This window comes from Nothobranchius furzeri, chromosome 16, assembly GCF_043380555.1.
Source record: "Nothobranchius furzeri strain GRZ-AD chromosome 16, NfurGRZ-RIMD1, whole genome shotgun sequence".
Lineage (NCBI taxonomy): Eukaryota > Metazoa > Chordata > Actinopteri > Cyprinodontiformes > Nothobranchiidae > Nothobranchius > Nothobranchius furzeri.
Window position 1 is genome coordinate 61,916,919 of NC_091756.1, and position 14,967 is coordinate 61,931,885.

General features: G+C 42.5%; 1 protein-coding gene across 3 annotated transcripts in view; it reads right to left on the reverse strand.

Moving 5' to 3' along the window:
• The window catches only part of atp10a (ATPase phospholipid transporting 10A), a 77,429-nt gene extending 64,923 nt beyond the window's left edge, over nucleotides 1–12,506 (reverse strand). For all 3 annotated transcript variants that reach the window (XM_015976491.3, XM_015976492.3, XM_054749676.2), the window contains exon 1: nucleotides 11,860–12,506. In XM_015976491.3, the coding sequence (XP_015831977.3) occupies nucleotides 11,860–12,284 (425 nt within the window). In that variant the 5' untranslated portion in view covers nucleotides 12,285–12,506. The remainder of the gene's footprint in view (nucleotides 1–11,859) is intronic.
• Between the last annotated feature and the right edge of the window lie 2,461 nt (nucleotides 12,507–14,967).

The window sequence follows — 14,967 nt, forward strand, 5'->3', positions numbered from 1 at the left end:
ATTAATTGAATTATCACATTGTTGCATGTTTAACTAGCTCTATTGCAATTAATTAAATTAGCACCTCACTGTTAAAAGCTCATTTTAAATTCAAGCGTGTTTAAATATTTATGGACATGAACAAAAACATGAAATAAATAAATTGAGATTTGTTTAATTAATATAACAAATAACTGCAGAGGAGGAAGGAATTGTTTAAAGGCACATTCTTCTGGAAGCTCCTGATCCTGACGACATCACCAGAGGATCACCTACAACCAAGAGAACAGCTGGTATCAATAAATAAATAATGAAATCAGGGCAGTTTTAGTGGGATGTTTGTGATTGTGTGACATAAATGAAAACATTACAGAATAATTTCTCATGGGGTATTTTTTATAACTTTCTCTGCAGCAGACAGTAACTTTAGCCCAGGGTAGGTGGCCGTGCCCTAGAGAGCGGCTATGCAGCATATTTCAGTGGTTTTCCTGCTTTAACAGGTTAGATTAGCTGTTAAGCAGCTCAGCTATTTGCTGCTGATTAAAATCAGGTGTGTTGAAGCAGAAAAACCTCTAAAACATGCTTGAGAATAGCTCTTTAAGGCCGTGGGGCCGAACCCTGCAGCTAATCTAATGCTATGTTAACGGCTACTTACCATTCAGAGCTGGTTCTGTTGGGTCGGCTCCGGTGGTTTCAGGCAACTCACAAGCTCAAAACAATAAGGCTCAGGTCCGCTCGTCTCCTCCAAATAGACTTGGTCCCTTTCTTCTCGACTGTCTGGGTAAGGAGGGGGAGAAATGTCCTCCACTTCTAATGACTGCCTTAAGAGTGAAAAAAGCCAACCTCGCCTCGTTACCCATCCGTCTTCGTCACTGCCGCAGCTCCGCCCACTCGGTCCGCCAGGCAACGCCTACTAATGTTGCATTTTTCAAAATTGATATGTGGGTGGAAAAGTACTCTGAGGCAGGCTTGACCAGCCCTTTAAAGACAAGAATTGGACATGTCTATAGGCTTTCAGTAAGATTTTGTTAGAATCTGCAGAGCATGCTTCTCCCGCAGCCCGACTTGTGACTGTTGAATGAAGAAACAGATTTCTACTTTGTTAAATCTTCTTAAATGTTTTAAATGTGTTGTCCTTTTACATTGTCCTAAAGACTGTTGTGATTGATGAGCTTTTTTTGGGGGGGGGAGGGGGGGTGACATGTTGACAGACATGTTTTTAATATAAAAATAAATAAATAAATAGCAAATATGTGACATCTTCTACTTATTAATGAAAACAAATCCATATGAAATAATTGTGATGCATCGAGATACTGAATCGAATCGTTCATACATTAATCTTAATCGAAACAAATCGTAAGACTAGGGAAGATCACACATTCAATTCCCACTCCAGACTCTGCACTTTAAAGCTGGTCAGGCTCATTAAATGAAAGCAGTGCTGCAAAGTCAGAATTCAGCTCTTGAGCTAGAAATCCCACTACTTCAGGAAACTTGTTATTACAAATCAATAAGCTTAAAACAACAAAGAGCCTGTCAGCATCCTGTGGTGTTGGTTACTATCTGGTTGTGGGGAGCAGCCCAGAGCAGACCTGTTGTAGCATCAACTGTCAGCATGTTTACCACCAAGGTCATATGTGCCACCCTGGACTTGCACTCAAGTCATCTACTTTTAAGTCAAGTGTGTAGGGTTTAGGAAATTGAGTGCTTTGAGAGCTCAATAAATATATTACCTCTACTTATGACCAATAAGCTGTGATACTCCATCTAAATATAGAATCTCATCTCTGCTTGGTCTTTACTGTGTTTATCAGAAGATCTAGGATTCTTTCTTTATTAAGAAAGCTATAAGTTTGACATTAGAATGGTGATAATACCCCTCAGAGCCTGAGGGGGCAGAGTGGAGAGATGCCAGAGTTCGTGCTCCCATCAGTGGGTTTGTGACGTCACAGACCCAGTCAGTAGGCAGCATTTTTTCATCTGCTACTGATTCACAGAGATTTGAATGCAGAAATATTCAAAAATGATATTTTGAGCTTAAATTTCTTTAGATGCGTTCTGTAGAAAAAGAAAAATGCCTCAAGAATAAGTTAAAGGTATTAACCAGACTCGGCATTAAAATTGTAGAAATGCAGTATAACTACACTTTAACATCTATATAAATATGAATTGGGTTCGGTTTTTCATTTTGTTAAGGAATTTTGTCGTAAATCATTACAGAAAATGAAACTTCTTTCCTCCAGACAGTGAAGAGCTGTGTTTCATTGGTCACTCCAACACGTAAAACAAGGTAGCTGCTATTGCTAGTATTGTGAATAACTGTAATTTGTTTACTTTCATGATCTTAATTATTACTGAAAACTGCATTTACAGCTGCAGCAAAAGGTTTGAGCCATATGTCCGTGTCCTACACACATTTTTAAATAACATAGGTCTGATCTGAAATAATAAACTACAGCTACACATCCATCTAGAACTGCATCGGTACTTCTGGACTCCAGACAAGTCCCGTTAGCAAGACTGCGGCAACAATGCTAACCGTGTTAGCTCTGGTAAGGAAAAAACAAGTCATTTGGGAAAGCTACGACACACAGATATAATCTAAAAGATGATCCCCATATTTCAACAATAGGTCCTCGTGGGACCGGTAGAACCTCCGTGCCATCCTGGATTAGTGCAAACAACAAGATGAGATAGCAAGTTACTCCAGCACCAGGAAGATTTGTTCTGGTAAGCTGTCTGTTAAATATTACTGGAGTTACAGGTGCTGGCCAGTAAATTAGAATATCATCAAAAGGTTGAAAATATTTCAGTAATTCCATTCAAAACGTGAAACTTGTACATTATATTCATGCAATGCACACAGACCAATGTATTTCCGATGTTTATTACGTTTAATTTTGATATTTATAGGTGACAACCAATGAAAACATCAAATCTGGTATCTCAGAAAATTAGAATATTCTAAAGGCCAATGAAAAAATGTTTGTTTCTCTAATGTTGGCCAACTGAAAAGAATGAACATGAAAAGAATGTGCATGTATAGCACTCAATACTTAGTCGGGGCTCCTTTTGCCTCAATAACTGCAGTAATGCGGCGTGGCATGGACTCGATCAGTCTGTGGCACTGCTCAGGTGTTATGAGAGCCCAGGTTGCTCTGATAGTCGTCTTCAGCTCCTCTGCATTGTTGGGTCTAGCGTATTGCATCCTCCGCTTCACAATACCCCATAGATTTTCTATGGGGTTAAGGTCAGGCGAGTTTGCTGGCCAATCAAGGACAGGGATACCATGGTCCTTGAACCAGGTGCTGGTGGTTTTGGCACTGTGTGCAGGTGCCAAGTCCTGTTGAAAGGTGAAGTCTGCATCCCCATAAAGTTGGTCAGCAGCAGCAGGGGTGGACCGTTAAAGCGCCCGAGCGCCAATGGCGCTAAATTTTCTCGTCGGGCGGTAAATACTTGACGACTTACCGCCCGGGTGGCGCCCAAGCTTTATTTGTCATTTACACACCGGCTTTCGCCTATGGCCCCGCCCTGTAGGAAGCCGCAGTTTTCGTTTCGCGCGCGTGAACCTGCGCGCCTCTAGCCACCTACTGCACTTGTACGATCCGTGCACGTACTGCACGATTAGTTATAGTCACGTGAACTATAAGTTCACTATTAAAGACGGAAGTGGAACCACGCTAGAAACACACAAGCACGCAGGAAGATCGCATCACCACAGGGATGGGATTTCTTGATGAAATCTCCGGCAAAACGCTTTAAAACTGGTGAAGAGAAGCGAGACAGTTCGAAACGGTATGAAGCAGAGACGCGTGTGCGTAGGTAAAATGATTCTTGGCGGTTTAAAGAAGATGGGAGGCGCAGAGAATGGCCGTGTTCGAGTTGAGCAGCGCCTCGCCTGGAAAACAGACGAGAGCAGACGGAAGCAGCAGGGGGAGTGGCTGAAAGCCGGCGTTTCGCCGGGGACACACCGGCAGCGGAAGCGCCCGAAGCGAATCGCTCACGAAGTCCGGCCGCTCCTCAGTTCAGATCAGACGCGCCCCATTCGAGGCGCGCCTCGGCTCCGCTGTGGTTTTTCTTTTAACTACCTGGTGTCCTCAATTTCCTCAGCTCTTTTCCTCTACGTGTGTGTGTGTGTGTGTGTGTGTGTGTGTGTGTGTGTGTGTGTGTGTGTGTGTGTGTGTGTGTGTGTGTGTGTGTGTGAGGAGAGGAGAGGAGAGGAGAGGAGAGGAGAGGAGGGGAGGAGAGGAGAGGAGAGGAGAGAGACTATGGTGTGAAACAGTTGTTTCTGCCAGTTGAATCTCTTGGACTTCCCTGTATGTGTAGCTCGGGGGTGACTATGGATGAAGATATTGCGTTAGCGTTCACACTTGTTCAATTTTCAATTTTAATTCTGGTGCCTGTTAGCAGCTGAAACACATCCTCACGTGCTTGTGGATGTCATATATTGTATATGAAAACATGACTAATAATAAGTAAAGGTTAGCAGCTGTAGGTTTAGTGTGCTCATAGGAAACGTGACAAAAGAAAACAAAACACATTTCTCTATGGCCTATATAGTTGTCATCATCAACGTAACATGATTTACAGAATTCATGTGACCAACTAACATTTCATGTTCTACCACCGGATGTTTGGATCAAAATATGAACCAATCAGATCTTAGATCAGGTGAGAGCCAGGTGTTTCCCGTCATCCCCTAGGTTTTGCAGCCGGTGGAGAGCAACTGCAGCGGCTTGGCTCCAAAATCTGCGGCCGCCTTGATCTCACGAGGTTATCGTTGCCTACGTATGCATGACGTCAGAGCAAGTCGGCGTCAATTCCGACACAAATCTAACCGGCATGCACCGCTCGCCGATCACCGCTGGTCTAATCTGCGCAGAACTAGCTCATCTCGAACACAGTCAATGGCTCGAATACAGCAAAGCGGAGTTGGTGATGTACTGAGTTGTATGCCGGAAGTATGCGATGCCAAAATCGTGTTTTGTTGAGGGAACAAACAAATTCAAACTTGAATACGTTATTATGTTTGTGAATGTGTACAAAATAAAGGTTTATTACATTTAAAACGGTTCAGTTGTTATTTTGACTCATTTTGGCAGCTGACCAGCGGGGCCGGTAGATTCTTGGCAGGGCCGGTAAATATTCAGAGTTACCGGCCCGGCTGGCCGGTTGGTTTTGAAGTTAATGTCCACCCCTGAGCAGGAAGCATGAAGTGCTCTAAAACTTCCTGGTAGACGGCTGCATTGACCCTGGACCTCAGGAAACAGAGTGGGCCAACACCGGCAGATGACATGGCACCCCACACCATCACTGACGGTGGAAACTTTACACTGGACCTCATGCAACGTGGATTCTGTGCTTCTCCGCTCTTCCTCCAGACTCTGGGTCCTTGATTTCCAAAGGAAATGCAGAACTTGCTTTCATCAGAAAACATAACTTTGGACCACTCAGCATCAGTCCAGTCCTTTTTGTCCTTGGCCCAGGCGAGACGCTTCTTGCGCTGTTTCTTGTTCAAGAGTGGCTTGACACACGGAATGCGACACCTGAATCCCATGTCTTTCATGAGTCTCCTCGTGGTGGTTCTTGAAGCGCTGACTCCAGCTGCAGTCCACTCTTTGTGGATCTCCCCCACATTTTTGAATGGGTTTGTCGTCACAATTCTCTGCAGGGTGCGGTTATCCCTAGAGCTTGTACACTTTTTTCTACCACATTTTTTCCGTCCCTTCACCTGTCTGTTAATGTGCTTGGACACAGAGCTCTGTGAACAGCCAGCTTCTTTAGCAATCACCTTTTGTGTCTTGCCCTCCTTGTGCAAGGTGTCAATGATTGTCTTTTGGACAGCTGTTAAGTCAGAAGTCTTCCCCATGATTGTGGTGCCTTCAAAACAAGACTGAGGGACCTTTTAAAGGCCTTTGCAGGTGTTTTGAGTAAATCAGCTGATTAGAGTGGCAGTAGGTGTCTTCTATATTCAGCCTTTTCAGAATATTCTAATTTTTTGAGATACCAAATTTGGAGTTTTCATTAGTTGTCACTTATGAATATCAAATTTAAATGTAATGAACATTGGAAATACATTGGTCTGTGTGCATTGCATGAATATAATGTACAAGTTTCACGTTTTGAATGGAATTACTGAAATATTTTCAACCTTTTGATGATATTCTAATTTACTGGCCAGCACCTGTACATGTAGCAGTAAAACTGGCAGCACATTATTTTATTTATCTGTAGATTACTGAATTATATTGGGACAGATGGTGGAGCTAAGACCAGCTGAACTTGTTAGCTGAGAACTTCCGGTGGAGCAAAGAAATTAAATATTTTACAAAAGTTAACAAACTGCACCGATTTTGGTTCGGAAGATTAACAGAATCCTGCCCGGTGTCCAAATCGGGTCGCAGGTCTTCTGAGTCAAACAGTCTAAAACATCTCTGCACCTCCAGTAGTGATATACAGCTACCGGGGTTCAGAGTTTGATTGAACTTCTCCGGTAATCCAAGATCTGTTGTCATTGTCGTATCCCAGAGAAAAAACAATCGGACCGATTAGCAGAGGCTTCAGAAGCTACACCTGACTGATGACAATTGTTCTCTGCTATAACGCTAACTCAGAAACACTGGAGTCGGGGATTGTTTACTATAGCCGTTTCAGCGGATCTCCTTGTGAAACGTCACCAGGTGCCCAGGGCTTAGATTGGAAGATAACCTCTGTTTGTCCTGCGCCAGTCAAAAACATCAGATTTTCTTAAAATTCCAGCCTCGAAAATCCAAAAACCTTTTTCATCTGAGGTTTTAATACTTCTTTACACATGCCATTCAAAGAAATGTAGCCTCTGGCATATTTTAAAAACAAAAATTAACACAATTTTCATTGGAGTGGGTCTTTCACAAACTGCCCGATTCTTCACTCTTAAAATGCTGTATTCATAATTGCATAATACGGCTCAGTGATGGCTGTGATGCTGTGATCGGTATGTAATCTCATGTTGGAAGGTCTCGGTGGCAAGAAATCCTAAAGTTGTCAGTTGATATGGACTAGATTCATATTCATGCAATTTGTCTGTAGCTCCACAACGTGTCCAAAACCCCGGCGTAGCTCCAGAAGGATCTCCTTCAGGATGTGGCATCTGCTCAGGAGCCACTCTCTCGCCAAATAGAATATTTATTAAGAAATGTAACCATAGAAACATTACTTGGTATATATGTTGTGTGTATGGATGTGTGTGTGTGGGTGGGCTGGTGTTGGTGTGTGCATGTGTCTGCTCTGTCTTCTCGATCCCCAGTGAGTCGTGGTAGATGGCTTTTACTGAGCCAAGATCCTCTGGCGGTTTCTTCCTGTTAATCCTCTCAGGCTCAGAATAAGTTTTGATAAAAGGACGAACAACTAAGTCCTTCAGGGGTAGCTCTGAGTTAAAAAATGCTCATGAAATACGTATGTGGAGTAACCAGGTAGGTAGGTTTTAACTGTTGCAAATCTGCAACGCCTGCCTCCAGAGGGTTAAAATGGAGTTTTCCTCTCTTAGTATGAGCATTGCTGTGAAGACTCTGACACCGGTCAGTGATTTGATGCAAAGTGCTGGGTTCCTTATATAGGAAACTTTTTACCGATTGGCTTAATGAACTGACCTGTATTGGAATGTTTATTATGTGAAGTGCCTTGAGACGACTCTTGTCGTGATTTGGCGCTATATAAATAAACTTGAATTGAAAAGAATTTTCTCACCATGAAGATCAGTGCGCTAACGAAGAGCCCCAGAGAGCGTGCTCTGCCAAATCCTCCAATGACACAAGATCAGGCATGCTACAATGTCAAAGTCCTATTGATCGCATGTATTCTTTATAGGTTCCAACACCAGTTTTGTGATAAAACTGTTTCTCCACAGACATGATTACTTATTGGGTAAAATTATTTGCGAATGAGGAACACATATGGATGACTAAGACCGAGTATTGCGGTTGCCCATTCTACCACTTGATGCTGTTCGTATGTACAGGATTATATTTAGGAACATTTCTACGCATAAGTACAAGACGGTTAATACTACACAATGCATGAAATTGTTCCTACGCTATTTGCTTGTACTTACGCACGAATAGGCACAGGTCTGCGTGCAAGTAATGTTGCTAAATGAGGGCCCTAATTCTATACAACAGGTTCTTCATTAAGGATTGAAGAAAATATTGATATGGCAATATATCGTGATATGTTATCCTGCAATACTATATCAATATTCAAAAGCTGTAACTAATTTTAGGAAGATTTTACATGCAAACATTTGTGTATTTTCTTTTCTTTTTTGGGTGCAATTCAAACACCAACCACTAGTTGGCAGCAGTGTGCAGTGGGTTTTGTTTCCACCATTGAAATGTAAATCCCTCTATTTTGGTTCAAATACCTCATGTTAAACATGTTACGTATAGTTAGTAGGGATGTCCCGTTCCGATACGGATATCGGCCCAAAAACACTACATCGGATTATATGGGACTGCATCCGAATTCTCCGATATTAGCAGTACATTCCACTTTAAATTCCATTCCAGCAATTCTTTCCATCTGCGCCCAGATCCAGCATGCAAAGTCCACGTGATCAGAGCAGTGTGTGCTAGCAAAGTAGCAAGGAGCAATGTCAGCCATGTGGCTCTTTTTTTTCCGTTAAAGTCTGAAAAAGACAGTTTGGTACAGTGCAACACTTGTCATGCACAAGTTTCCCGTGGTGGAACAGAACCGGGGAAGATTATTACATCCAACCTCATCGTGCATTTGAAGCAGGATCACAAAACATTGCATGAGGATTTTCTCAGTGTGTGAAATTGAAACTTTAGACACTCAACTAGTAGCAGTTGGTCAGTGAACAATATTGTGTTTTTGCCTTATGTCCCGAACCTCAGCTGTTCACATCATGCAACCAAAGGTTAATAAAAAAAATTGTCAGTTTTTCATACTTACTGTTGCTGGCTTTTGTTCTCTGAGTAATATCACTTGATCAAGTCTTTTATGCATTCCACACTACAAACTAGGTAAAAGTATGTATGATTTGTGCTGATATCATATCAGATTGATATCGGTATTGGTCAATACTGAAGGCTGCAATATCTGTATCGTATCAGAAGTGAAAAACGTTTTATCGGGACATCCCTAAAATACAGAGTTTGTTTCCGGTGAACCGGCTATTTACCGTTAAGGTTGTCAATAACCGGTTAAAGAAAATTTGGAAAACATGCATTCCTCACCCCGGCTGCACAATGGAAGAATCAGCGGTGCAGAAACAGCAGCGGAACGGTTTACTCGCGACAATCACTACACTCCAGTGCATGCCGGGAAAGTCTCTGCAGCGAAGCGGCTTCTCTGGGTTTGTTTCTGCAATCCACCATTAAACCAAGAAGAAGGAAATCCCAGTGTTATCGCTGTTTGGTGTCATATATGATTTTTTGCCTCTTCACTGCCAGGATTAAAGCCATGACAAACACACCGCTGCACTTCTGGAACAATAGAGGGAGTTAATAATTCCTTAGGTCACACAAGCTTCACATATATGAAATTGCATCCCTGCAGTACTTTTATTTTGAAAATAACCAGGGATTTTCCTCTGAAACCGTGTTTACTGCGGAAATTTATTCATGCCAGAACCCGATCCTATCGTTAGCAGCGCGGCATGCAGCTTCTGGGAAGCATCACTGCTGGTTTGTGATGCTCAATAGACTTTAATAGATTATATTTAAAGCAGTGCCGTTCCGCGCCGCTGATGCTTCCAGTGAGCAGTAGGGGTCCCACTAACTTTTTGAAAACACCCCACAAAGTACAAGTGAGTATAGCCACAGGAGGTGGATGGAAATTTGGGAGGAATAACAAAACAAGATCATGGCTGCAATGCTACTCATAACAAAATAATTTACGTTTTAGTGATTGCTTGGAGCTAAAATTGGAATTTATTCCAATGCAAATTTGAATTACACAGCCCGAGACAATACACACAATGAAACCTCAAACTTCATCGTATAGGCATCGCAGTTCCACTTTGCTTTAAGCTTATTGCACAGATTAAAAGCAACTTGAAACTACAACAATCTAAATGCATCAGTGCATACTTGTCATCTCATGTGTCGCAGTAGAAATTAGGGTTGTCACGGTAACCGGTGTAGCGGTAAACCCCGGTAAAAAAGTTGACAATAATAATAACCGTCTTGTTTTTAAAAACTATTATCTGGGTGGGTTTACCGTGGCTGCGGTGTAGGCGCGGTGACCCTTACCAGCCACCGTATCATCTGCTGAAGTTGCCGGCGGCACATGCGCACTTTGTTGTTTACAACCAAAACTTTCTTGAAGCTAAAGCTGAAATAATGGCCAAAGGAGGAGACGGCAGCGCTCAGGAGGACATTTTTTATCCCTCAAAGAAGACAAAGTGGGAAGTACGGGCATTTTTTGGATATTTGAAGAATGCCGAGGGACAGTTGATAGAAGACGGCTATCCTGTTTGCAGCACGTGCAGAAAAAGTGTCTGTGAAAGGCAGCAACGCTTCAAATCTCATGACACATCTGCGTGACCATCACCCACAACTCTACAGTCAACGCAAGGCAAGCTAACGTTAGCGTTTTAGCTAAAATGCGTGATCCGAGGATTTGGGTTGAGGGAGAATGCAACGAGTCGCTATATAAAGCAGCCGCAGGGCCGCTACCTGCATATAAACCGTGTCGCGGACACCGCCATGTTGAAATGACGCTATGCATTATGGGGCTCCCAGGGGCAGATAAGAGTTGGTCTCTCTCCGAGAATAATTATGAATTTAACAACGATTACTGCCTGATGACATTTTCCCACATCTGCAAAGCTCACTGGAAGGACACAAACCGAGGACGATATTTTCCTGATATAGGGTTTATTACTCAAGTAAGGGTAAAAAAGTATCTGATTAGAAGGCTACTTGAGTACTGAGTATCATCTGATCTAATATTTTTAAAATGATGACATCAAACAGACAAAAAATAAGAAGTTATGGGCAAATGTTGGTATTTTAAAGACTAAAGGGGAAAATGTAAACAAATAAACAACATAATTACAAAATAACACATTTTAGGCTAAATTTAGACACAAACTGAGGACAATATTTCCTGACATACAGGGTTTATTTAGTTGTGTGAAAATGTAGCACGTTTAAAAAAAATAATGCGATAAAACCGAAAACCGTGATAATTTTGGTCACAATAACCGTGAGGTTACATTTTCACACCAACCCAAGTAGAAATATGCCAGATCCAAGTATTGTTGGAGTTTTACCAGGTTGACAGAGGCAGCAATGTTTAGCACAATATTGTCAATACAGTAGAGAGGAAAATTCAATCATGTCTAAACTTTACAACTCAAGCGCTGAGGAGCCATTCAACAGTGAGGCTTTTGATGGTTGTGAATTATCCTCTGTAGGTAGAAGACAGGGCTGCTTTTCATTAGCTAAGTGCAGTTTGCTCAAACATACTCAGGAAACTAGTCAGAAACAGGTCACCAGGCTGGAATCTGATTCATAATTAATAGTCAAAGCAAATCGTTGCACAGAAATAAAATCACATCTGACTGAAAATGGACACGAATCCTTTCATCCAGGAGTTTAATGATAAATGCCCACACTTGTATAGCATCTTTCAGAATCAAGACTCCAAAGCGCTTTACACTATCATTCATCCATTCACACATTAATGCTTCTACAACTGTGAACTTTTGGATTTACATGAAGTGGTTTGCCTGGTGAGTGTGAGGTCTTTATTATTGTTGTGTTTTGGTGTCTGGATCAGCTGTGCGTGCATGAGAACATCTGAAGCAGAACAGCATGTTCGAGTCCAACACGAGCATCACACAGCAGCTGGACCCCGGCCGGCCGAGCTTACCTGCTGTAGACCAGGCAGTCCATGTGATTGATTTCTTTATCCGACCTGTGTCTCCGGTAGTCCTCCCACAGGTCTTTAATGGCAGTGACGGACAGGATGAAAACTACGGGAGCCAGCGCGAGTTCGGGCTGAAAAGCGTTCACAACCGGGACAAAGTTTAGCAAAGCTATAAAAACAAAGTAAACGTTCGCAAAGCGGTGAAACTGCTCAAAAAGGTTCTTCGGCAGGAACGACAACAGGGTGTACTTGGTGGTCTTGATTTTGTTGTTTACATAGTGTCGGTTTGGGTTTTCCTCCCCTTTGGCGTTGTCATAAAGTATGTTTGCGTGGACAGTCCTGGTTTTGTTTTCCTTGGGTTTCTTCTTCCTTTGCCTTTTGGCTTTTGACGCTTTGGCAGCTCCGGCGTCGTCGCTGTCCCGCGCCATAGCCCGAAGCTGCTTCAAACTTTTCCACTATTAAGGTTTTCGCGTCCTCTCGCACTAAACACCACCTAACGCGAGGGTTATGTTATCATTCTTTTACCGAGTGTGAAACGTATGGGCCCGTCGTCTCCCAAAGTCATACCAACACCTCGTTTTCATCCATATCTACTCCTCTTTTCGCGAGTCTAATGAAAGTTCGAGTTTAGCTTTTCCTTTCTCCCCCCACTGCTGGGAAGGATGCTGAGACAGTCGGGAGGAATCGCCTGGACTTTGAACAGCTCACCCAACGATCTGTAGAACACATGGACGGGCTACTAGTATAGAGATGACGGCCACGCTCTGCTTTTGGATCTGCGGCTGCGCGCAGGCTCAGCACAAACCGACGTTCGTCATCGGATCGGGGGTCGCACTCCGCTGGAAATCTGACCCGGTGGCCCCTCCTCGACCCAAACCAGGACTTTTTTTTTAATAAGTGCCACGCGGTAGAAGTGAGTTTACACTGGTTCAGTGGAAGCTGATTATTTCATTTCTGTAAGTGTTTAAGTGAGTGAAAAAAAAGAAAAATCATAGAAAAGGTTTTGGAAACCGCTTTGATCGTTCTATTAACAACTATAACATTGTGTCATATAACTCACGGGGCCTGTGCATATTGGACAATATGCAGGGGACAGAGCCAAACACGTAGTTATAGACACTCTCTTGGAAACTGCAGACATTTTGTGCCTGCAAGAGATCTTTCTGTCCAAACAATCCCTGGATTAACCATCGACATGTATATGGACAATGGGTTTCCATAGCCTCCAATAACACGTTTTTGAGGGAAAATGGGAGGTGGCCACCACCGCCATTTTGACCGTGTCACAGGTTCCGTCAAGCCCAGACAGTTCCACAAAAGGGAAGAGAGGTGGAGCTGGGGGTGGGGCTTGTCACTACCCGATCCGTACCGGAAACCGATTCGTACCAGGCATGCGCGAATGTTACGTCACTTCCTCTCTTTGACAGCTTTGCGACAGTTACCGACTGCGGGACGTTTAAACAATGGATACCTCCGTATACCAGTAGCGGTTTTAGGCACGGGCAGACAGGGCAGTTACCCGGGGCGGCATTTTTTCATGACACAAAAGGGGCGCACAAGCGCTGAGTAAAAAAATAAAAAAGAAAGAAATCTGCGCGCACTGAGGTTTTCTATTCTGTCATATCACAGAGTCTGGATTGGAAACAGCAAGATGGCGCCCCCTGCAGCTGCAGGCACTCCTGCTGACTGAGAACGTTCACGTGCTCCGTGTGTGTATGAGGAAGAGGAAGGGGAGGGGCGCAGCGGGGAATTCACCTCTGGGTGGGTCCAAATGAAATGAGCGGGTAGGGGCTGAATCAACTGTAACATGGCTAAAGTCAATCACATCTTGATGTTCTTCCATTTAACGCACATTTCTTTCATAATATCATAAACACAGGCCTATCATTCTTTCAGGCTTTTCTGAATTGTGTGAAATGGCCGAATAAAAAAAGGAAAAACAAAACGATTTTGTGGTCACCCCCCCCCCCCCCCCATCAAGGTCAAATGGTTTAGTCCTGACTAAAGGAAACTTATTGAGTTAAGAGCCAAACAGAAGAGATGAACATAAAAAGGCTAACCACCAGGTGCCCGATTCAGGGAAAAAAAAAAGAAAAAAGAGGAGAAAGATAAAGGTATGTAGCTCTCATGATGCATGTTTTCAATTTTTTGAACCAGTTAACTGGGATTTTAACGGTTAAATTCGTTCAACTAATTGCTAACAGAGCTAGGGCTGAAATATTGAAACGAATATTCAAATGGTTAAAAAAAATCCTTGAATCATTTTTTACTGATTCAAACTAGGATTTGTTAAATGCTCGCTGCAGCCTGTGGCCTGTCTGAACAACAACAAACACATGTTGATCATGCTCACATAATAATAAATAAAACAACTCTACAAGCAGAAGAAAACTCCCCAGTCACCACTAACTATCCTGTTTATTTATTGCAGATGGCTGCACTGATTATTTTTTACATGATTTGTTCTGTAAAAGTTGGCATTTTTGGTAGTCTACAGTTTTTTATGTCAGTTTAAATTACAATTTCAGAGGCAATTCTAAAATATTATGGATCATGAGATCTATTGGAGATCTACCCCGACTTTTGGACTGCTCTGCCAGTCACTGTGGCTCAAGCTGAGAGGAGCTTTTCAAAACTTGATCAAGTCATACCTGAGGTCACCTGTGTTTCAGGGGCGGCTCACTCACCTGGCTCTGATTAGTATCAGTCACTCAGTAGGGGAGCAGATTTCATATGATGACATTATTGATGACGTTGCATCAAGGTTAGGTTTTAATTTTAGTTTGTGTTTTCTGTTCTAAGTGCAGTGCTGTAGTGATTATCTTTAGTTTGTTATGTGTGAAATATTTTTGCTATTTGGAATATTTATTATATATTATGTTCATATATTCTTAATATTTAGTTAGTTTAGTGGTTTTTGTATATTTCATTCTATATATTTTGATACAGTATATGATGTATTTTGCTTTACATTCTGACAACTTCATAGTAATTAATGTAAATATGTGCAACTTAGAAAAATGAATGTTCAATAGTCGTTCTAATAAAACATGCCTGTTTGTAGAAAACATGCGTGTGTTCGTGCAGGTGGTGTGGTGGGGGTGGGGGGCG